The 23623-nt window shown below is 37.1% G+C and overlaps 2 protein-coding genes across 4 annotated transcripts in view; one reads left to right on the top strand and one right to left on the bottom strand.

Annotated features, from left to right (window-relative positions):
• Positions 1-2024: 2024 nt before the first annotated feature.
• Positions 2025-5382, top strand: LOC138323673 (uncharacterized). The gene is made up of 2 exons (XM_069268449.1): positions 2025-3725; positions 4545-5382. The coding sequence occupies exons 1-2, from the start codon at positions 2165-2167 to the stop codon at positions 4547-4549; spliced, it is 1566 nt and encodes a 521-aa protein (XP_069124550.1). The 5' UTR covers positions 2025-2164; the 3' UTR covers positions 4550-5382.
• A 4595-nt stretch (positions 5383-9977) lies between these two features.
• The window catches only part of LOC138323671 (ankyrin repeat and fibronectin type-III domain-containing protein 1-like), a 150950-nt gene continuing 137304 nt past the window's right edge, over positions 9978-23623 (bottom strand). For all 3 annotated transcript variants that reach the window (XM_069268447.1, XM_069268445.1, XM_069268446.1), the window contains 11 exons: positions 22343-22531; positions 21946-22062; positions 21726-21819; positions 21182-21317; positions 20776-20889; positions 19580-19813; positions 19073-19239; positions 18494-18615; positions 15163-15348; positions 14711-14811; positions 9978-14479 (listed from right to left, as the gene is read on the bottom strand). In XM_069268447.1, coding sequence (XP_069124548.1) covers positions 13697-14479; positions 14711-14811; positions 15163-15348; positions 18494-18615; positions 19073-19239; positions 19580-19813; positions 20776-20889; positions 21182-21317; positions 21726-21819; positions 21946-22062; positions 22343-22531 — 2243 coding nt within the window. In that variant the 3' untranslated portion in view covers positions 9978-13696. The remainder of the gene's footprint in view (positions 14480-14710; positions 14812-15162; positions 15349-18493; positions 18616-19072; positions 19240-19579; positions 19814-20775; positions 20890-21181; positions 21318-21725; positions 21820-21945; positions 22063-22342; positions 22532-23623) is intronic.

Here is a 23623-nt window from a genome sequence, read left to right as displayed (position 1 = left end):
CATATGCCATTTTAGATGTTTTAGTGGTATAAATTGGTAAAATCGTGTTCCAATAGTACTTAACACCGTAGTACTATGTCACGTAGTAGAATGTGATTTTACCGAGTTATGGCCCCTAAAATGTTTAATATGGTCAATGGGCATTCTGGTCGGTCCAAAATTACATACATATACGCTGTAACTAATTCTCAGATCCCTGTGCTCACTAATAACCATGGACACGTCACACAAGGAAAAGTCACTAATTGTATAACACACATTATTACAGAAACCATGCTTCCCTGGCAAATAAATTTTAAGAAATATGAAAACAATTTTTTCTCAAAATTGCGCGAACTTTGATAAATTGTAATGTTATTAGAATAGTATACAAACTTATAATTGATCATCTTCACGTAATGGCCTCCATATCAAGTTTCATCAATATCCCTTAACTTAAAATTATCCATAAAAAAGCATTACAAAAGTTAAGGAAAGTTCCCTAACCGAAAATTTCTGTAACGCTTGAATTCCTAAATGGCCCAGTACCTTCCCTGTTAACACATATAGTTTACACAGGAAATCTTGTATTTGTCTGGTGTACTAACCTCATCTAATGTTATCGGTAGAATTTTTCTTGTGTTATAATTGTTTTTAAGAAACCTTTTTCTTTGTTTCTGAAAAGTAGCAGGCCTTTTAAGTTAATGAGTGTCGATGAAACAAGGCCCTGTGGCAGTAATATATATGTAGGCCCTTCAGGTGGATATGCTTTACAAGTCCCTGTGTGATCATGTAAAAAATTGGGTTAAGGTGCTTAAAGATAGGTTACCTTTATATATATAATATTAATTACCGTACATAGACTATGTGTATTGGGGTACCCCGACCCTGTGTATACACCCCGGACCATTCTGTCTATAACTATACACCTGTAGGATACTGTATACTCCTTGGGAGGCGAATTCGATATAAACCTATGGCCCGTATGACAACCTACAGGTGCCGTATTTATTTTAAGTTCATTTTAATCTAAGTCTCCATATAAAGGCCACGCCTTAAGCCTGCCTAATATAACGGTAGAGAAACGTGTGTGTTAATGAGAATACCTGTATATTATGTCACCTGTGCAATGCAACTTTCGAGTGCAACGACTACTGACCAATAAAAATATGCAACGCATACCATATGCAATTGCCGATAAGACAAATAAACAGCAATTTATAAAGTTTGTGTATAAAATTATCTGCATTGTCAACAGTTTTTTCCAAGCAACAAAACTCAAAACTGCATGATTGATGTTTAGCGATGTTGGTGTGTCTATATCACAAGCTTGTAACATGTTGTAATTAACAGCCAAGTTAAAATCTTAGATATTAAGATATATAACACGTATCGTAGATCTTGAAATTTGATCTCTATACTATTACTTACCTATATACACGTGCCTGTGATCTGTACGAGAGTTATATTTCCTATTAAAGCCATTTTAATACACAATTTCTTGGTTTCATATCAAAAGTTCCTGTCACTGAAGTATTAACCTCTAACGATATTCTTCAGTGAGATAGCGCTATAAAAAGTGACAAGAGTTCCGCTATCGCAAAGAGTCACCATATGGACATACTGCAGTCTCCCAAAACACACACACACTTCACACTCGCATCATACTGCAAATGACCCTGTCTATTATTAGGATGCCAACAACCTTCAGAATCATTTAAATACTATAAATTTTGAAAATAAGACAAAATGAATTTATATTTGCCGACTGAAGTTCAAAATCTAAATACACAATAACATGCAGTATCTTTAATGATCTCTATACAATAACGTACAAATATGTATATTGTATATTTCTCCCTAGCGCCACCGTAGCTATCACATTAATCGGCTATAGACATCCATTGAAATTTTAATAATGAATAATGCAAACTTTTGAGACCAGCCCAATAAAATATATGCCAGCTTTATCTAATACGATCTAATATCGACCCAAATTTAACCCTAAACCATTTATCTTTTCATAACACGTACTAATAACTTAATGTCGACTGGGCATAATTGTAGACGTTCTAAGCGCTTATCACAACCAGTACACGTACATATAATTCAAAAGGATATATACTTGTATATGTGCTTATGTGACGCGTAACATTTAAAACTTTGTTTGAAGTCATCCTGAATCATGAGTTGCAGCCGAGATGAGGGCCCTCTTGTAAGGGTTTGCTTCTCTTGTAGCGACCAGCTCGTTTACGACGAATGTACGAAACTTGATCATTCTGGTCACATCTTTCGCGAAATAGAGGAAGTTGGGAGAGAACGGATGAAAACGCTGCTCCAAAATCTCAAAGAAACGGAAGATGTCGTTTTATCTCTTCAAGCCGACATGGCGAAACTGCATGATATTAGCGAAGGGAACCGTGCTCAGTCTAAAGAGGTTGCCGACAAAATTCAGCGACGTGGAAAAGACATTCACGATGCTGTAAGTCAGTATACAAACCAACTCATGTTTATTTGTGAAAGGCTTCACAATGACAATGAACACGACATGGCCGAAATCAAAGTCAGACTGGACGCGGAACTGTTAAAGGCGACAAAGTCTCGCGATATTATCCGAACAGCATTGGAATCGAAGAACTTTCCTCAAATCATCGAGACCGAAAAATATCATCGGAACAACCAGTATAAAAGACATACGATTCCCGTAAAGTCACCAAAAGCCGTTGTTTTTGCGCACGGAGCAGGCACTGTTGGAAACCTTAGGGAAATATTCGGAGATATTCAAATTCAGACACACGATGGTCAACTTCAGCGTACCCGCAACGATTACGAGACAGACGACGAAAACGAGAATGCAAAGAGACGGAAACAAAGTGGCGAATATAATGTTCGTGACACGACAGTCACGTCAGCATTCGAGCAGACGACTTCATCCTTTGGAATCTGTTTTATTTGTCCATCACTTGCATCGCCTGACGAATGCTGGATACGTCTTGAAAGAATGAATGAGATAAAACTGGTCTCCAGAACTGGTGATGTGAAACAGACAGTCCACTTCGATACCGCTATAGCATGTATCGCTAACACCGCGGAAGGACGGATAGTGGTTAGTTGTCCCGACAGTCATACAATACGAGAGGTACAGCCGAGCGGACCTCCAAAGACACTTTTCCATCTGGAGAGATTGTCGCCGCGTGCAATATGTCTTACGACCGAGGGAAACCTGGTGATTAGTCTAGTGGAGAAATGGAGTTATTCTGTAGCTGCTTTCAGCACCAGAAAGATCGCTAAATATACCGTCAAAGGTTACAAAATGGCGGAGGCTGAGTACGACGGATACCGGAAGAGGTTGTTCATTAAACCTTCGAGAGTTGCTGCAAGTACTACTTCCGGTGATATAGCCGTTATCAACCGAACCGAGTATGAGACTAGCCATCTTGTCATTCTGGACAAACATCTTCGTCTCAAATTCCGATTCTTCGGGGACGGTAGGATAATACCGGCCTCCAAACGCTACTATGGTAAAGAGACTGTCCAGTTCTGTCCGCAGGATGTCCAGTACGACTCGGCCAATAACCTTCTCATCTCCGAACTGTACAGTTGTTCTATACAGCTAATAGACGGAGAAGGTCATCTACTAAAGATCCTTCACACGGACGAGGATATTCCCTGGTCAATCGCCGTCCATACTGACCAGCAGGTGTGGACTGGCTACAACAGCGGCAAGGTCAAGGTCCTAAGCTACCGTAAGTATTAGCTATCGTTAGTGTGACGTACAAGGTCAAGGTCCTAAGCTACCGTAAGTATTAGCTATCGTTAGTGTGACGTAAGAGGTCAAGGTCCTAAGCTACCGCAAGTATCAAGTGCAAGGTCAATGTAGTATATTGCAACCATAAGTATTATACATATACATTTTTGACGGTTTTGGGTTCAATTGCTCGAAGTACGAAAAATAATAAGCATCTTATAGGTAAAGTTGTGCTGCTACATGGGTTCCGCACAGGAAGTCAATTATTGCTATGATTGAAATTCTTCAATAGCAAGCAAGCTTTCTAGAGATAACATTTTAGCAAATAAGGTCACTTATAATGTTTTTATACAACCTATGTTGCGAGTAATAAGATCTAACTAAGTGGCCAACTATTGCGTCAATATTTTAGATGATTTATACAAACCATCACTTTGTACCAAAAGGATGAGTGCTGATCATGTGGGTAGTTTCTGGAACTTTTTACATATTGTGCCTGCTTGTAATAGCGGGAATGGTTGGACAATAGGATCAGAAACTACTCCGATAAATTTATGAGGACAGAAACGAAGTCTTCTTTATATGTATCGTTGAAGAATAAATAAAAATGATGAAAACAAGAAATGACATCATATTCTAGTGATGTTATGGATAATTCTTGCTTGTCAAACCTAGAGAAACCATTGCCGAAAATTTTACGATTTCTAGCATAATATATAAAGATGTAATAAAACAAAAAGTGTCCGATGTATTTTTTCAAATATATCTAAATATTTCATTATTTTCTAATTTTTGCTCTCGTTCTTATGCATTTCAGTTTAATAGCCAGTACAAATGCGCCATGTTTATACTGTGACGGACATTGTCTTTGCCTCAATATTGCCAAGAACTGTTCTTGAAGCTGCAGAATTTATTACGTCCAATATCTTTCCGAAGAAGAGTGAGGCAATCCCCTGTGCCAATTAAGGATACACAAGTGAAATACACACATTCTAACTGACTAGCATGGAAGTGTTGTACAGAGTGGAATCTCAAGATTGTGAATGGTCAAAACGATCGTTTTAATATATTTACAGATGAAATTTAGACTCCAAACTTACCTGGACTTCTTAAGCTTAGTCTTACTTCGGCTAAAGTAGACCTCATAATAATGAAAGAGATATTTATTTTTATATTGATATCATGTTGTATATGTTTTGCATGTACATGTACTTATTGAAAGTGAGAAACGATGTACTCCATTCATGTTCAAATATATGTACAAGTGCATGCTTATAGAAGTACAATGTAAAACAATTCACGATTTTCACTTAATAATGTAAGTTTCGCTATCTAACTGCGACAATTTATATCACTTTCTAATCATTTCACATGTCACATTTTCGCAAACACGCCAAAGTCTGCAAAATCGTGAAAATATAATTCGTACGAAAATAGCCGGCTTCCTACAATTTATGGGTATTCTCCAGACATTGGCGTTTATAATCTTTGCTGGTGGTTTTCACTTTCCTGGTTCATGGTTTATTTAATTAGATTTCTTATGGATACGTGGACCAGGAATTGATGATAACAATAGTATCAGTGTATGCTCCAATATTATAATACTATACTATCACTTTATGTTAATTTTTTTACATTAAATTATCTTAAAATGATCGTTTTGTTTGCATCTTTTCATTAAAACCCGCACGGTGTTCAATTGGGGAAAATCCAGACAGCTGTTAGATCATCTGCGCGTTTTAAAACGCACATGTGTAACATCTATACCAAACCGTCTAATTAACAATTACACGTATCTTAATTTGTTGATATTTCGAAACAGATTATGTCTAATGCACTTCATAGGGAATGCCACTTCCTCTTCCAATAACTGCTTCCATTGCTAAAACATCAACTACTTCTATTTCCAGAATTAGTAAAAATTAACTTGGTTGTTTTTGCTTGACGTAAAGATTTACAATGGTTAGACCCTAGCTGTGAGTATTTGACCTTTTTGGAGAGATGGACAGTCATAAACATTGGCCTGGCTCGATTTTATACTGAATAACACCGACGCCCTTTTAGTATCCGTTCAAAGGTGCTACAGTGCCACCGCAGATCTCTGCAGATAATTATAAGCGCTATGCAGAAGCTTAAGCAGAACTAGCTGCAGAATTTAGCACTAAATACTAGACACCAAATGGTGTTTTATGGTGTGTCTTGACCAGGGTAAAGACGCCTCACAGTGCCGTTCTACAAGAATGAGTCGGTTTATAGTGATACAAATCCTATCTCGCTGATGAAATTTTCAACTTTTGTCATTAATTGTAATTACTGCTAAATTGAATATACACATCAACAGACGTTTCTGTGTATTTTAGGTCAGTTTTTTTCTAAAACTATTGCGATATAAAGGTTATGCCGGGCCATAAAGTGCATATATAAAATGCACATACCGTGTAACCATAGGCTTTGGGCTCTTTAGATATACAGTCAAACCTCGATGATTCGAACTTCGATAAAACGAATTTCTCGCTGTATCGAACTTTTTGTCTAGTCCCGCATTTCTTCACTATATAACATTACTAACAAACCTATGTATGAATCGAAGTTCTCGATGTATCGAACTTTTTTCACGGGCCATTTGTTAAGAATCCTAGGTAATTGACACTCGATGATTCGAACAAAAAAATTACCTGTATAGATCATTACACAGGTGTTCGCCGATGCCCCCGCGGCATACCTACACACTTGTCTCGCAACAATAGGGATTATGACAGGTTGTGTTGTCTACTCAAGGTTATCAGGTTAATTACTGAGCATGGCCGATACCCGGGGCTTTGTTTTTACAAGCCACGTCATTACATCATTAGTATGGTGGCTAAACTGTTAATCAACGAATTGGAATCTGCTTTGGTTTCATGGTTTGCGCATGTACGGTCTAAAAACATACCGTTATCAGGCGACATGGTCAAAGAAAAAGCCAAAGAATTTGCCAGTCAGTTCGAATTCAACATCACTGACTTTGAATGTTCCACCACTGGCTGGCTAGATAGATTTAAAGAACGCCATGGCCTATCATTTAAAAAGGTGTGTGGTGAATCTAACGCCGTTGATGTCGATTCCGTTGCTATGGCCGATTGGCAGCAAAAGCTACAGTCTATTATAAGAGACTATCAACCAGACAACATCTACAATGCCGATGAAACGGGATTGGTTTTTTTAGAATGTTACCTGATAAGACACTAGAATTCAAAGACACAAAGTGTCATGGTGGTAAAATGAGTAAAGATAGCTATATATAGAGTGACCGTCATGGTGTGTGCCAATATGACGGCCGGTGTAACGTTGAAAATGGACCTCCGTTGAAAATTGACCTCGGTGTCAGTTTTCAACGTTGAAAACTGGACCCCCGCATGGGCCGATGAAAATTGAACATGCACGTTGATAAATTGACGGTGTCAATGGTCAATGTCTCCACTGCAGGTCTGTTGAAAAGAGTACGCCGTTGAAAAATAGAGCCTTGGCAAACTTTCAACGGATTGTCTGTTGGAAATATAATCTAAGTACTTTCACAAATATAACTGTAAGCACAAAACTCAGTAAGTCGCCAGTCCAAAATTAAGCTACCGGTAGTTGTGTGGTGTCTTCTATGCTGGTATTTAATTTCGTAATCACCATCGATATTAATTGATAATTATGTGATATGTTAGTTACATCGTAACAAATACGCTTCAATTAAACTAATTAAGGAGCTTGTATGTTTATTATGGAATATTACGTCCATTCAAAACTTTCATTTTATGCGAATAGTCCTTTTGTTCGACCCCGGAGTAGAATAATAATTGTTTCTCAGGACCTGAGGCGAATTGCCTAAATAACACTGTGGTAAGCGATAGTAAAATAAAAAGGAATAGGATTCCTAGTCGGAACTGCATATGGGCGAAAGCTTGTATCTCATTTGGGGGTTCACTTCAGAGTACCAGTTTGTGATAGTGTTACTAAACTTTATTTTATGGATAAGTATTTATTTTTTTTCTAAATGAATTTGTATTGATGTATATTTATCGACGTTTTAACGAATGTAAGATATTCAGTATTTGTTAATATAGGTTTTATTACCTGCAATACAAGAATAGCAGGTATTATAAAGCTAGCGTATGGATCAGTTATGTAGAGTTCTTGCGGTATGGTTTTGTTTGTGATGTTGTATTTTTATGTGGTTGTGTGTAGTGTTTTTATTTTCTTGTGTTGTGTGGAGGTTGTTGTTCGCGAGTTTGTGTAGTGGTGTTACTTATGTTGTTTTTGTGTATGCGTTGGTTGCGCTATGTTGTGTATTGTTGTGTTGCTAGGTGGTGTGTTGTATTGTTGTTGTGTTATGTGTTGTGTTGTGGTTGTGTGTTGTTGTGTTGTGTGATGTGTTGTTGTGGGATGTTTTGTTGTGTGATTTTGTGTTGTGTTATGTTGTATGATGTTGTGTTGTGTGATGTTGTCATGTGTTGTGTTGTTGTGTTGTTTTTGGGTGGTGTTGTATTGTTGTTGCGTGGTTGTGTGTTATGGTTGTAATGTGTGTTTTGTTATGTGTTATTGTGTGATGTTGTGTTGTTGTGTTGTTATCGGGTGTTGTTGTTTGCTGTGTATTGTTGTGTTGTTAGGTGGTGTTGTATTGTTGTTGTGTTGTATGTTGTGGTGTGGTTGTGTTGTGTGATGTTGTGTTGTGTTGTTGTGTGATGTTTTGTTGTGTGATTTTGTGTTGTGTTATGTTGTGTGATGTTGTGTTGTGTAATGTTGTCCTGTGTTGTGTTGTTGTGTGTTACTGTGTTGTTTTTGGGTGGTGTTGTATTGTGTTGCGTGGTTGTGTTGTGTGTTGTTGTAATGTGTTGTTGTGTAATGTTTTGTTGTTATGCTGTGATGTGTTGTGAGATGTGTTGTGGTTTCGTGGTTTTGTGGTGTCGTGTTGTGTTGTTTGTAAAATACGAGTTCTTATGGGGTCACTTTTCAACGGGTCTATTTTCAACGGGTCGGTGTAAAAAAGTGCGCTGAATGTTCAGTTTTCAACGGGTTTCGGGGTCATTTTTCAACATTGAAAAATGACCCGAGGTCAGCTTTCAACGGGGGTCCATTTTCAACGTTACACCGGTACGGACAAATCTCCACTTCTCGTCATTGGCAAGTCTCAGAATCCCAGATGCTTCAAACATGTCAAACACCTCCCTGTTGACTATGAAGCTAACAAGAAAGCCTGGGTTACGTCAGATATATTCACACGCTGGGTCCAGAAGCTGGACAGACAGGTGACAACACAAGGCAGGAAGATTGCAATTGTGTTGATAGTTGACAACTGCCCCGCCCATCCACGTGTCTCCGGTCTGAAATCCGTGTACGTGCACCTCTATGCTACATTATTACAGATATATAGTGTGTACTTATATCTATAGAGCCTAAAGCCTGTGCTGTAACCCATTATTGATATTTGTAATACAATGTACCTTGTGATGATCGGGGCGTGGAAACAATGCATAAGATTTTACACGTTTATCAAACTTACCATTTGTGTTTATACCAGTGGTATATGTATGTATCGTTGACTTGACGGGTTCCTATAAGCTCCAACTGCTCCATTGAGGCGCACGTGCATTTGTAATTCACGCATGACGGGTTCTATTGTGCTCTGCGTTTATGTTAGAACATCAGAAATAGTATAGATAAAGAAGACAGCATAATGGTCGATAGTTGTATCGACGATCTGAATGAACTACATACTCTTACTGCAGCACGTGCACTCAGACATCGGCTGTATATATGATTGGAATCACAGGGGTCTGAGAATCAAAAAACGCTTACACTGGGACTGGCGAGGGTAGGTCAACTTTTTCATGGCTAACAGCTTATATTTAACATTTCTGATACTTCATTAAGGCTTGTAGATTCCAAGGAACACCTCTGACACTTTGTCCTGCCTTACAGTTTATTTGGTACATGGTTTAAGTATATGTAGTGCATCTCTGACGTTTAGATTGCATGGCAATTCGCTTGACACTTTTTATGGCTAATAGATTAAAAATATTTATCTGGCACTCACGATTTACTTACTTCACAGTCAGTTTTAGCTAGCAGATCCGGAGTCTTGTACCTTATTAAGGTTGTTCCTTACTAAAAGTACTAAGTCACAATTTCTAAAATACAAAAACTATTTCTAAAATATTTAAATTACTAAATTGATAAAATGTCAGACACCTTTGAGAGACAATAAATAAAACAAAGAAGACAATATCAGTTATCAGTTTATTGATGAGATGGAAACTGTAACATGCATTACAATTGTTTTGTGGTTTTCTTTGTGAAAAACTCCATCTACATGCATATCTATACTGTCAATCTCTTCCATCCTACTGGCACACCACACTCTGCTCTATCTACGGAAAGACACATGTCAACAAATAAATGCTTGTTTGCTGTAGAGCTCTTCTTTTTTTTAATTTCAACAGAAGTAAAGAAAGATGGAACACTAGCCCCATTAAAGGCCATACATTGCTATATATATATATATGTGCATATTTAAAGAGGCTCCACCGCTGACAAATGGTATTTTTTCACTATCAAAAACAGGCGCAGGCGATTTAGTACTTTTCATCAGTTACAAAAGTTACTTACTTTACACCATTACCACCATTGAAAAGTTTGAGCTTCTCATTTTACTTCAAGTTAAAATTACAAAAAATAATTAATTGCATGCCGAAAAAATTCCGTAGCACTATATCCTATATGGAATGAAGTACTGATTGGGCATGCACCAAATGCAAAATACATTGTTTTATATAGTGATGTATATCATTAATGCTCTGTCCGCGGTGGAGCATCTTTAAGCATCGAAGTCACTATTTTTTAATTTCATCAGGGTATGACAGAAATTTTGTTTGCAAACTGTGAGAATCGGCTACGCATACCCCTATGAAATTTAAAAATAATGGCTTTAATGTTTATAATTAATTTTCCAGGCTACCTTATAAAATGAAATATGTTTACACGTACGATTCCATCGATTTTTTCCAAGGGATTATTTTTTTGAAATCAATATGCAACGTCAATGTTTCTATTGTGACGTCACAAAAACGTTAGGTTGCCTCGACTTTCTCATGAAATGAAAAAATTGAATAGGCCAATCTAAAAGCCAGAAACCAAAGAAAAATTAATTATTTTGCTTTGAAATAATGTTTGCAGCTTTGCATCACTTTAAAATTACAAAGCAGTATAGTGGAAAAACAAAGGGCTATACTTTTGCAAAAAAGCCAAATCTGAATTCTTTCAAGGAAAATGAAGTTGCAATTGTAAAGTTTAAGAATTTTTTAAAGAACTGGTTGCATCTGCTTAGTGTAAGCAACAAAGGGAAGTAACTTTTACAAAAATTGTCAAAACAATGATGTTTATTTAGTGAACTTTGACAATACATAGCATCTTAGTTTTCAAACAACTGGTTAAGAATTAAATCTCCTATAAATATAATGTAATAATCTGAATTTTTCCATCCATCATTTAGGAGAAAAATATATCCATAGTGACTTGGTTTAGTTTGTTAATGAATATTAAAATATTACTAAATTGATCGGTGATATGAGTTTTGTAACATTTATTAATTGATTAATGAGGTCAGGTAAAACATTCCATTATGATAAGAAAACATTGCACTTTTTCATATTGTCTTGATGTGACAATATTAAAGCTCTCGGCCTATTTCTATTTATAGAGACGTTGATATGATGGGGGGCTGCTGTCATGGGTCAGTTAAAATGTAATGGCTGAATGTCATGGCGATTTATTGTCACATGACATTTGGATCAAATTTGAATGAATACAATATGTAAAAGTAGATATTTTGGCATAAACTTCATTTCAAACATTTTTGTTTTTGGTTCAAGCATGCTCTGCAGTTTTATATATAATCCAAAATTGGGACAGTTTGTAGAATTTAATACATGTATACCAAAATATTTACAAATACAGTTTTATGATTTACTGAAATTTGATCTTAAATGCACTAACAAGATTTAATCAGGTTTCTGCTATCTCTGTCACTTGCACTGGTCAGTGAAAAACACATTTGTGTCATATATGATTAATATTTTAACACAGTTTCTCGAAAAATACATACATATTACATTAAAGATCTTGTGGTTACCTGGCAAACACATATAATTATCGACTAGATTTTCCTTCTTTAAAACGATAACAACTATATACTGTATTTATGGTAACTTGTAAAGGTGAGAATCGTGTGAAAACATTTAAAACAATTCTATATAATATCTGGCGAAATGGACGTTTTTCAAGTGTGACTAGTTTTGATAAGAATGAATAGGAATATCAATTTAAATAATTTTTAATTAGAATATACAATACAAACTGGTATCTGGTTTATATAGTGGGGTACTCTCAATATGGAATGGTTTTGAATGTAAAATAATCTTTAAATATTTGATAATACCTTTTGGAGGAGAATTGATGATAATTAAAAGATCCAAATCTTAAAAATGATTTTCGTATAAAACTTAAAAAATTATCTGAATCATAGTATTTAGAAAATTCATGCGTTATCATATGTTGTGTAATCTAAAGTATACTGTATTAATAAACATATGTAATAAATTGAAAGCCACAAAACTGCTAAAATTTTGTCGATTTTCTCTTTCAGAATCCCAAAATACAGTGACAGTGTTTTTAAAGTAAATGAGACCTTGGTAAAACTTTTGAAGGGTTTGAGTGACATGAGAGTGAATGATAAATGTGGGGTTTACCAGGTAAATGAAGATTACGTTATAAGGTTCAATAATTGAACTGGAAGGATTGGTTGATGTAAACAAAACTGAGACTAGATTTTGTCCTGATGAGTAACACAATCGATGGAATGATGAAGCTGTTAATAAATAAACGATATCTATGGTAATAAATAAACGATATCTATAATTGTAATAAATTAGTGCCTACAGTCATGTTAACTCTACATTAATGGCATGACTGACTCAGTTCCTAATATCACAATATGCTTTCACTACCATGCCATTATGTACACACCACTGCCTTCAAGCACTAAAATCAGAGTTCTATCATGGATTTAACACGTAATTAAAGTTTTTCCTATGAGGAGTTATCTCCCCTGTGAATTGCTTTTTAAGTTATCTCTCCTTGTATATAAGTATTGATTGTTAAGTACATTTTGCAGAAAATGATGGTTTTCTCATGCAAACAATAAAAATCACAATCATTATCTGCTTTAAACTTTATACTGCTGCAAATCACAGCATATACATATTTTTTTCAACAAAATATTGATGACACTTCAAAAGAAGAAATTAAGACATTGATTTATCTATATTAATATTGTCACTGATGAAATATAAGAAAGGGGTCATATTGGTTGTAATTGATGTCTTTGGTTTTAAGAAAAGCACTGCCTTTGTGTTATTAACATCGTATGATTTCTAATCTTAGCATTTATTGAATTATTTCCATTTCTTAACTAAAGTGCATTCAATCATGCACTGATCAGGAGTTTTTGAAAGACAAAGGGTAAAAATTGAAAACATGAAATTCTAAAGGGTTGTCCATCCAAGTATCATTGAAATCATAGGGATTGGATAGTGGCCAAAATGTACCATCTGATTTGAAATAGTAAAGATTTTAATTATGTCCCTTAATCAATATCAATTATGTGATAAATAGAATCTTAAACGCTTGGCTATATCATCCAAAATCCATAAACAAATCAATGATATTATATTATTTATTATATTGTTCAATTATATTAATTGCTGAATGACTCATCTCATATCAAACTATTGAATCTTTTCATTGTTTTATCATGCATAGCCACTCGTATAAGATTGTCTCTAAATTAAAGGAAATAAATCAAAGTTTGAAGGCAGTGGAATGATGTCTAGTAATAGTTAGAGGATCATGTTAAAGCCCCTACATTAATACATTGCTCAACTCCTATCACACCTCAGTAGCATGCCCTTGCTGAATCGCTGCTAACAGATTATTTTTTGACCGCACAAATAACCTGCCCTTAGTCCATGGGTTTTGTAGCCGTAGAGGCTGATAATCGTCCCGGAGAATTCTCTCCCTTGCACCAATCACCGCCACTAAACAAAAGTCAGATATTTTATCCTCTGGATATGTAGGTCCAGATTTGCCTTTCATCACCAAAGCCTTGTTGAGATGTTTCACTACAAGATGGACAACTTCCCTCGCTGTTGTTCGTGACGTCACGTGAAGCCTCACTCTCGTTCCCTTTGACAGACCGGTATCGTAGGCTGCATATACTTCCAGAATCCCAGAACTTCCCGGCAATGAATCTGGCGAGTTCGTAATTGGAGATTTTACCTCTGTAGGTGTACATTCATGATCTTTTTGTATGTGTCCGTTTGTTCGTTGAACATCCTCCGTGGGATCGTAAAATTTTGCAATCTTTCGATTGTCCTTTCCCACACTAATCTCATTTGAATCACATGCACTCGAGCCACAACTTGGCTGAGAGTTATTATTGTCTAAGATTTTACTGTTTCCTTTCCCATGAAACTCCTGTGTGCCTGGGTCCATGCCTGTGGTTGTGATTCGACTAACTTGCGTTCCACCGTGCACGGATTTGTCCCGAGCATACGTAATAATGTCCATCACCCATCTCGTACTCTTCCACGCGAAGTCTAGATGTTGTTGTAGCGTGTTCAGCTTGTCTACTCTTAATTTAGCTGAGCTCAATTCCCCTGACGAAAAGGCCTGAAATCATAAAACAATTAATGCTGAATTTGCAATCAAACTTTCAACATTACGAAGACAAGTTGGGACACAAATACTTTTTTAAGTGATAAATTATCATATAAGTACTGAATAATCATTATTGCAATTTGATATCAAATTCCAAAGTGCATGGTTAAACAAAGACAGGATATGGTGATCAAATAAAAGTCACAATTTAGTAACCTTGACCATGAAGGTCAGAGTACTGACCTCTCGTTGTGCTTGTTGTGCCAGAGCGAGATCCATCTCGAGTAAGGACGAGAGGCGTGAGTATTTACTGAGGAGCTGGGACTGGTAGGTATTCAGATGGACTGAAGAAAAAAAATATTACAATTACTGAAAGGACATAGAATTACAGTTGGTTTATTTTACATGAGAGAATTAATGATGATGACAGAATTTCATTTTTTTTTTATTTATAAGTAGAAAATAATGACAACTAGATCAAGATAACTGATGCAATTTCACATAAAATCATATATAATGCTACATTTCTCAAAATTAAGGGGAGATCATTCAAGATAAATAAATATTCTTTCCAATTCTTTACAATTCTCTATCGATTAAATTGAATTATTTCTTTTCTGATTTAACATTACAATGTATATTTAAGAAAAAGTGATAACAATTATTTTGATAAGATATTAATAAAAGTGTCATACCTGTTTCAAACACTTTTACAGGAAGAAGCATGAAGTCTCGCTTGGAGGCGAGATCGTCAGCCTGTCCTGGAACAATACACACATTCTCTATAGGGGGCAGCAGTAGTAGGAAGGTCACGTCACTGCTCACTTCTACCACCTCAAGGTCATATACACGATGGATCTTCGCAAGGTTTTCTGGAATATCTGAAAAACAAAAGTTTTTTTTTCTATACCATTTTTAGGTCATCTGACCCGAAGGGTCAGGATGACCTATAGTCGTCATGTTTCGTCCGTCGTCGTCCGCCGTCCGCCGTGCGCCGTCCGCCGTGCGCCGTCCGCCGTGCGTTAACTTTTCACATTTTGAACTTCTTCTCAAGTTCTACCAGTGCAATTTGGCTGAAACTTGCATGAAATGATCCTGCCATGGTCCCGACAAAGTGTTGTTATTTTTTGGGTCGATCCGAAATCCAAGATGGCCGCCACAGCCGCCATCTTGAAAACACATTTTGAACTTCTTCTCAAGTTCTACTGGTGCGATTAGGCTGAAACTTGCATGAAATGATCCTGACATGGTCCCGACAAAGTGTTGTTACTTTTCGGGTCGATCCGAAATCCAAGATGGCCGCCACAGCCGCCATCTTGAAAACACATTTTGAACTTCTTCTCAAGTTCTACCGGTGCGATTTGGCTGAAACTTGCATGAAATGATCCTGACATGGTCCCGACAAAGTGTTGTTACTTTTCGGGTCGATCCGAAATCCAAGATGGCCGCCACAGCCGCCATCTTGAAAACACATTTTGAACTTCTTCTCAAGTTCTACCGGTGCGATTTGGCTGAAACTTGCATGAAATGATCCTGACATGGTCCTGACAAAGTGTTGTTATTTTTTGGGTCGATCCGAAATCCAAGATGGCCGCCACAGCCGCCATCTTGAAAACACATTTTGAACTTCTTCTCAAGTTCTACCGGTGCGATTTGGCTTAAACTTGCATGAAATGATCCTGACATGGTCCTGACAAAGTGTTGTTATTTTTTGGGTCGATCCGAAATCCAAGATGGCCGCCACAGCCGCCATCTTGAAAACACATTTTGAACTTCTTCTCAAGTTCTACCGGTGCGATTAGGCTGAAACTTGCCTGAAATGATCCTGACATGGTCCCGACAAAGTGTTGTTACTTTTCGGGTCGATCCGAAATCCAAGATGGCCGCCACAGCCGCCATCTTGAAAATACATTTTGAACTTCTTCTCAAGTCCTGCCGGTGTAATCGGGCTGAAACTTGCATGAAATGATCCTGACATGGTCCCGACAAAGTGTTGTTATTTTTCGGGTCTATCCGAAATCCAAGATGGCCGCCACAGCCGCCATCTTGAAAACACATTTTGAACTTCTTCTCAAGTTCTACCGGTGCGATTTGGCTGAAACTTGCATGAAATGATCCTGACATGGTCCCGACAAAGTGTTGTTATTTTTTGGGTCGATCCGAAATTCAAGATGGCTGCCACAGCCGCCATCTTGAAAACACATTTTGAACTTCTTCTCAAGTTCTACCGGTGCGGTTTGGCTGAAACTTGCATGAAATGATCCTGACATGGTTCCGACAAAGTGTTGTTATTTTTCGGGTCAATCCGAAATCCAAGATGGCCGCCAAAGCCGCCATCTTGAAAGCACATTTTGAACTTCTTCTCAAGTTCTACTGGTGCGATTTGGCTGAAACTTGCATGAAATGATCCTGACATGGTCCCGACAAAGTGTTGTTATTTTTCGGGTCGATCCGAAATCCAAGATGGCCGCCACAGCCGCCATCTTGAAAATACATTTTGAACTTCTTCTCAAGTTCTACCTGTGTGATTTGGCTGAAACTTGCATGAAATGATCCTGACATGGTCCCGACAAAGTGTTGTTATTTTTCGGGTTGATCCGTAATCCAAGATGGCCGCCAAAGCCGTCATCTTGAAAACACATTTTGAACTTCTTCTCAAGTTCTACCAGTTTGATTTGGCTGAAACTTGCATGAAATGATCCTGACATGGTCCCGACAAAGTGTTGTTATTTTTCGGGTCAATCCGAAAACCAAGATGGCTGCCACAGCCGCCATCTTTAAAACACATTTTGAACTTCTTCTCAAGTTCTACCACTGCGATTTGGCTGAAACTTGCATGAAATGATCCTGACATCGTCCCGACAAAGTGTTGTTACATCTCTGGTTGATCCCAAATCGAAGATGGCTACCTTGGCACTATATCTAATTAACTTCCTACATGTTAAGGCCCTTTGGCCTCTTGTTTGAAAGAAAATTTGTTGAAAGAAATTGAAAATGATCCTGACATTGTCCTGACAAAGTGACACCATATGAAATTAAATTTACCATTGCCAAGGTAGTCAGATGACCGGTAAGGCCCTTTGGGCCTCTTGTTATCAGATACAATTAAGAAACCTTTTAATGTTACATCACATTTCGTGACAAATGTGATTGGTTGTTAGGCATGAATTTCCATTTCCAACAAATTGGTCATAAATGGCAGTTATATCAATGTTGCACCATCAAAACAACAAATGATAATATAGTCAACATTTGAAATAAACACCATCATACGACACTTTGAATGTTGAAATTTTTTAACTGTATGCTGCAGTACATTGTTAATAGAAAAATTTAAAATATATAGAGATGTTTATATAAAACTGGGATTGAACATGACAAGATGTGGCGTTAAACAATGAGACATGATAGACATAGGCATCCCATTTCATGGCAGGGCATAAGGACATCTTATTGTTCCCAAACTTATCAACATGAGAGAGGATAGATACCGTGAAGCCTGACTTTACTGACCACTGACTTTACTGACCACTGACTTTACTGACCACTGACTTTACCGACCACTGACTTTACTTTACTGACCACTGACTTTACCGACCACTGACTTTACCGACCACTGACTTTACTTTACTGACCACTGACTTTACCGACCACTGACTTTACCGACCACTGACTTTACTGACCACTGACTTTACCGACCACTGACTCTACTGACCACTGACTCTACCGACCACTGACTTTACCGACCACTGACTTTACTTTACTGACCACTGACTTAACTGACCACTGACTTTACCGACCACTGACTTAACTGACCACTGACTTAACTGACCACTGACTTAACCGACCACTGACTTTACCGACCACTGACTTTACCGACCACTGACTTTACTGACCACTGACTTAACTGACCACTAACTTTACCGACCACTGACTTTACAGACCACTGACTTTACCGACCACTTACTTTACCGACCACTGATATGTTTATTAACGTGATAGATTCCTAGGACACCAGGTACTTACCAAGCATGTCAAAAAGTTTTTCAGAACCATTGACGAGTTCCCTCTGGAAGTTAAGCTGGGCAGTGGTAGAGGATGATGTTGACCTTCCTGCACTTACATCCTGTAACCATTCCCACTCCTCCCTGTCAAACAAAATGCTGAACAGTTATATCATGGTCACAGTAATACACTTTTTAATGCATTCACCCCAAACATTAATAATGAACTGATCCATCCTTTAAATTAGAAGAGATCAAATGTCTCTTCAAGGGTGAATGGCAGGTTGTATGATCAAGGAATAAGCATTTGATGTGTAAAACAAAAGATCCAAATGAAATAATATTGAGGTAAGAGTTTTCTCCCTTTGTTGAACATGATTTTGGTTTGGACAGAGGTATCATAAATTACACCTGGAGTTTTATTATTTTTACTTGATAACAATGTTAACTTACAGCCTAAAAATGTTTTAACTGCCAAATTTCATTACGTTATACTCCTTATAAATGTGTTTTTTTTCCCGAGAAGTCTTTTGATAAAGTTGCCAATTAAATGGTGTTTGCACCCTTGAATATCGGTGAACTTTATTTAGACAGTACTCACTTTGAAATGTTGGGACAGCCTCGGAGTTTGACATTGGGCAGGTTGTTTGGAGCCTTATTGGGCACAAGGAGCTGGATAAGTTCTACTGACACCTGGACTTTGAGATAGCCCAGGTACAGACCCTTACTTAGTGGTACAGTGCTTGTCTGGTGATAGGCTACCATCTCCTGTAACAGGTGAGAAACGGACAGGTGAGAAAGAGACAAGTGAGAAATGGACAGGTGAAAAACACATATGTGAGAAAGAGACAAATGGAAGATAGATTATGTGAGAAATGGGCGAGAAAACAGATACCTGGTAGGTAAGAAACAGACAGGCGAGAACCATACAGGTAAAAAAGGTGAATTTAAATATTAATCAAACTAAAAAAGGTGAATTTAAATACTAATCAAACTGCATCTCTGTCAAATTAATGTTAATTTGAACCAAAGTGATGTCGCTTAGACATTAGGTATATCTATCTAGGTTTATGAGTTGTATGATCAAATAACCCAATTTAGTACTTACAGACATGGAGTTGACTAAAATATCCATGGAGTCGGATGTTTCCGTGCTGGACCCGCCAGAGTTTGGCGTAGATGTACGTCTCAGTAACTTAGCAAAGTTGACCCACTTCCCCGAGCTGAGACTGACAGATTTCATTTCCTTGACGTCATTTACGGTGGTCAGTATAATGCTACCATTGATGTCCTTCAGGGGTTTGTGATGAAACTGACCAAGTTCATTTATCCCAAGAGCACTCTACAACAGAGAATATAAAGTTATAGAATATACATGGCATACAGGCCTTTATTTCAGGCATTTAACTGCTAAAGCTCCCCTACTAATGGAGATTAGGTGGAGTTTTAAGTACAAGTATGAAGATGACTAACCATCTGTAAAAAGTCAGATATTCTGCAGAGGAGTTGTCTCCCTTTCTTCAGATAAATTTCACAATCGACAAGACCATACTCCAGACTTTTCATAAACTAACCTGTATATACTAAACTTACAGGTAACACATCTATCCCCTAAACTTACAGGTAACACGTCTATCCCCTAAACTTACAGGTAACACATCTATCCCCTAAACTTACAGGTAACACATCTATCCCCTAAACTTACAGGTAACACATCTATCCCCTAAACTTACAGGTAACACATCTATCCCCTAAACTTACAGGTAACACATCTATCCCCTAAACTTACAGGTAACACATCATCTATCCCCTAAACTTACAGGTAACACATCTATCCCCTAAACTTACAGGTAACACATCTATCCCCTAAACTTACAGGTAACACATCTATCCCCTAAACTTACAGGTAACACATCTATCCCCTAAACTTACAGGTAACACATCTATCCCCTAAACTTACAGGTAACACATCTATCCCCTAAACTTACAGGTAACACGTCTATCCCCTAAACTTACAGGTAACACATCTATCCCCTAAACTTACAGGTAACACGTCTATCCCCTTAACTTACAGGTAACACATCTATCCCCTAAACTTACAGGTAACACATCTATCCCCTAAACTTACAGGTAACACATCTATCCCCTAAACTTACAGGTAACACATCTATCCCCTAAACTTACAGGTAACACATCTATCCCCTAAACTTACAGGTAACACATCTATCCCCTAAACTTACAGGTAACACATCTATCCCCTAAACTTACAGGTAACACATGCTAACGAGTTTTGTAATTACTAACCTGTAACACAGAGATCGCCTGAAGGAGCTTGTTACGAAAATGCATGGTACCAGCACTGGTATTTTTATCCATGTCCTGGCGAAACGACTTCACATCATCCCAGTTACACGAAATCTGTCGAAAGGAAAATTCACGTTAAAAAGGAAATAATTTTACCAATTATGGGTAATCCCTGAGCTGATAAAAATCTTGACCATCCTAACTTATCTAAGTATATGAGTTTAATTAAACAAATTGCGACAAGTTTGTTTGGGACCAAGAGAAGATATCACATTAAAGGTGCTCCTCCATTTATAGGAGTTCATTCCACTTTAATTGTATATGTTAGGAGCAATCTTTCTCATTTTCATAGAACTCAAACAAATACCATACTTTTTCTAGAAATGAAAAAAAAAATGCATGTTACCTTCATCAACCAGTGAAGGTCGTTATAAACAGCTGGTCCAGCAAAGTTCTCGTCCACCTCGACAACTGGTAGCTGGTCATCGGATGTTACGAAAACTTTATCTCCGTTATAGAGCAGACAGGCCATATAGACACCTCTGTAGATTCAAAACAATGAAGGATTAAGAGGAGAAAACATTAATTTATCTTGATTGAGATATGTCTGACAGAAATGTCCCTGTCTCCAAATGATACTGAAACACCATAGGACAGAATGTGATAGAATGGGCATGATTACCTCTGCCCATTTATATGGCAGATTATGTCATAATTCATCAGTTTATATCCTAAGATTTACCATATTTAATTTTGTTTTTAACTATACACATATATATCGGATATATCCTAAGAATTACAGTATCTAATTTTGTTTCTAACTATACACATATATCCTACGAATTACCATATTTAATTTTGTTTCTAACCATACACATCCTTGAATTAACTCCCTTTTCCCAAAATACTGCTGTAACATTCTGTGCTGACACAACAATATGTCGACTCACCTTTTTAATGCTTTTTGGAATTTTGGCGCTGAAGTAAATAAATTTTTCAAGCTCTTTCGTTTACGTTGTTGAGGAGAGTCACTACCTACATTTTCTACAAAATAAAAAACAAATATTATTTTAAGCTATTTGGAGAGCAACATTTGAATTTTTTTTAAAATGATGTTTACTGAAGCTTTTCAATTAAAGATTGAAAGACAAAATCTTAATTCTGACAAACCTTTTAATTCTGAAGCATCAGCAGGTCGAAGTTGCTTGACATTTGAAAATATGCCTGCCAAGTGCTCAAGTTTCCCATTTGTTCTAGAGGCCATAGATCCCTCTACGTCTCTCCAAGCTATCAAAAAGGCAAAACAAAACGATAAACACAAGGTTTCCAAGGTGTTCTAAAAGGCAAAACTAAGCAATAAAGATCTTGACCTGACTGACATGAAGGCAATTTTATTTGGCACTAAATGAAACAATGCAAACAGCAATAGAACTAATTCACAGATTATGTGATATCTGATAACGTTTGTGATCAAGTTTAATCAAGTTTTAAAAACAGTATACATAAATCACTTATGAAGATAAGCATCCATATTCCATCACTTAAGGACCAAAAAATGTCTACGTACATGACGGTACTGCGTAGGTAGGCTGTGCTGTGGTGTAAGGGCTGTAGCCCTTCATATTCCACGCTGACACCCTCACATAGTACTTATTTCCCTTGACCAGTCCGGGGACTTCGTACTCCAGGTGACGCATGTCCTCGATGATCTGATCACCAGCCAATGGAACAAAGTCTTCAAAACAACTCCATTCCACTGTTAATAAAACACAGTATGTCATAGTCATTCATATTTCACAGATTTGAAAAAAATATTTCTGATCAGATTTTTGAATGATATCGGAGTGTTATACCCTATAAACCTGATTTTATTATAATGTTTGAACATTTGTCTGTGTATAGGACCCATATAGTTCAAATAGCGAAAAAATGTGTGTTGGATTGAACCTTACAGAAATTATTGTTTTAAACATGTTCATATTAAATATGTTTTACAGTGTTTTATTTGTGAACACAAAGAAATGTTTGAAAAATGAGGACTGTGCACAATAACCTTGACATTAAGAATTTTGACCAAAAAATATAATAATTGACCTTTGACTTTTAGGTAAGATTTAAGTTACATGACTGCACTGCACACCGTCTAGTTGATTATTATTGGGTTGAAATGGCCTCTATAGAGCTAAGATGGGTCAGGGTGAAATGTTTGAAATGAAGAGACTTCATAAAAACGACATAGATCTGAGGATCACATACTGAGAGACCATCATGTTTCACTCCATGAAAATCCAGTTAATGATAATTCATACATCAAAGGAGAGTGAAATTAGGACGTTTTTTCAATAATTACAATTGACTGCAGGTGGCACTGTTTAGGAACGACTGATTTTGGAATACTGGGACAGCTGGATGTCTGATCCATTAGGACCTACATTTATATACACCAGATGGGGACAGATAGCAGGTCCTACAGCTCATAAATCTTCCTTCCTCTCCCCCCCCCCCCCCCCACCCCCCACCCAGAGACCCTTTCCCTTCATTTCCCCTTCCCTCCACCCTTCACCGGACCCCTCCCACCACTTTTTATTTTCTCAGCTAGCGCCCCACATCATATAATTTTTTTGCTAAGTAATTGAAATATATCTTTACAGTAGTGTGAAATTAAAAAAAATTATTACATAGAGAGATTAAGATAATTTGTTCTTGATTAAAATTTCATTATCAGTTTTAGTACAACTCATCTGTTCAGCATTGATAAGAAAATAATTACACTTATTTTAATGAGTAATTTTACAGTATTTCATCATAATCCTTCATAATACTTCATGAAGATGTTGAGATTCAACCC

Source organism: Argopecten irradians, chromosome 5 (genome assembly GCF_041381155.1).
Source record: "Argopecten irradians isolate NY chromosome 5, Ai_NY, whole genome shotgun sequence".
Taxonomy (NCBI): domain Eukaryota; kingdom Metazoa; phylum Mollusca; class Bivalvia; order Pectinida; family Pectinidae; genus Argopecten; species Argopecten irradians.
This window is presented reverse-complemented; position numbering and strand designations above follow the sequence as displayed.

Excerpts from the sequence above, each read along its gene's own strand:
- LOC138323673 (XM_069268449.1), top strand. The coding sequence starts at position 2,165 with ATGAGTTGCAGCCGAGATGAGGGCCCTCTTGTAAGGGTTTGCTTCTCT.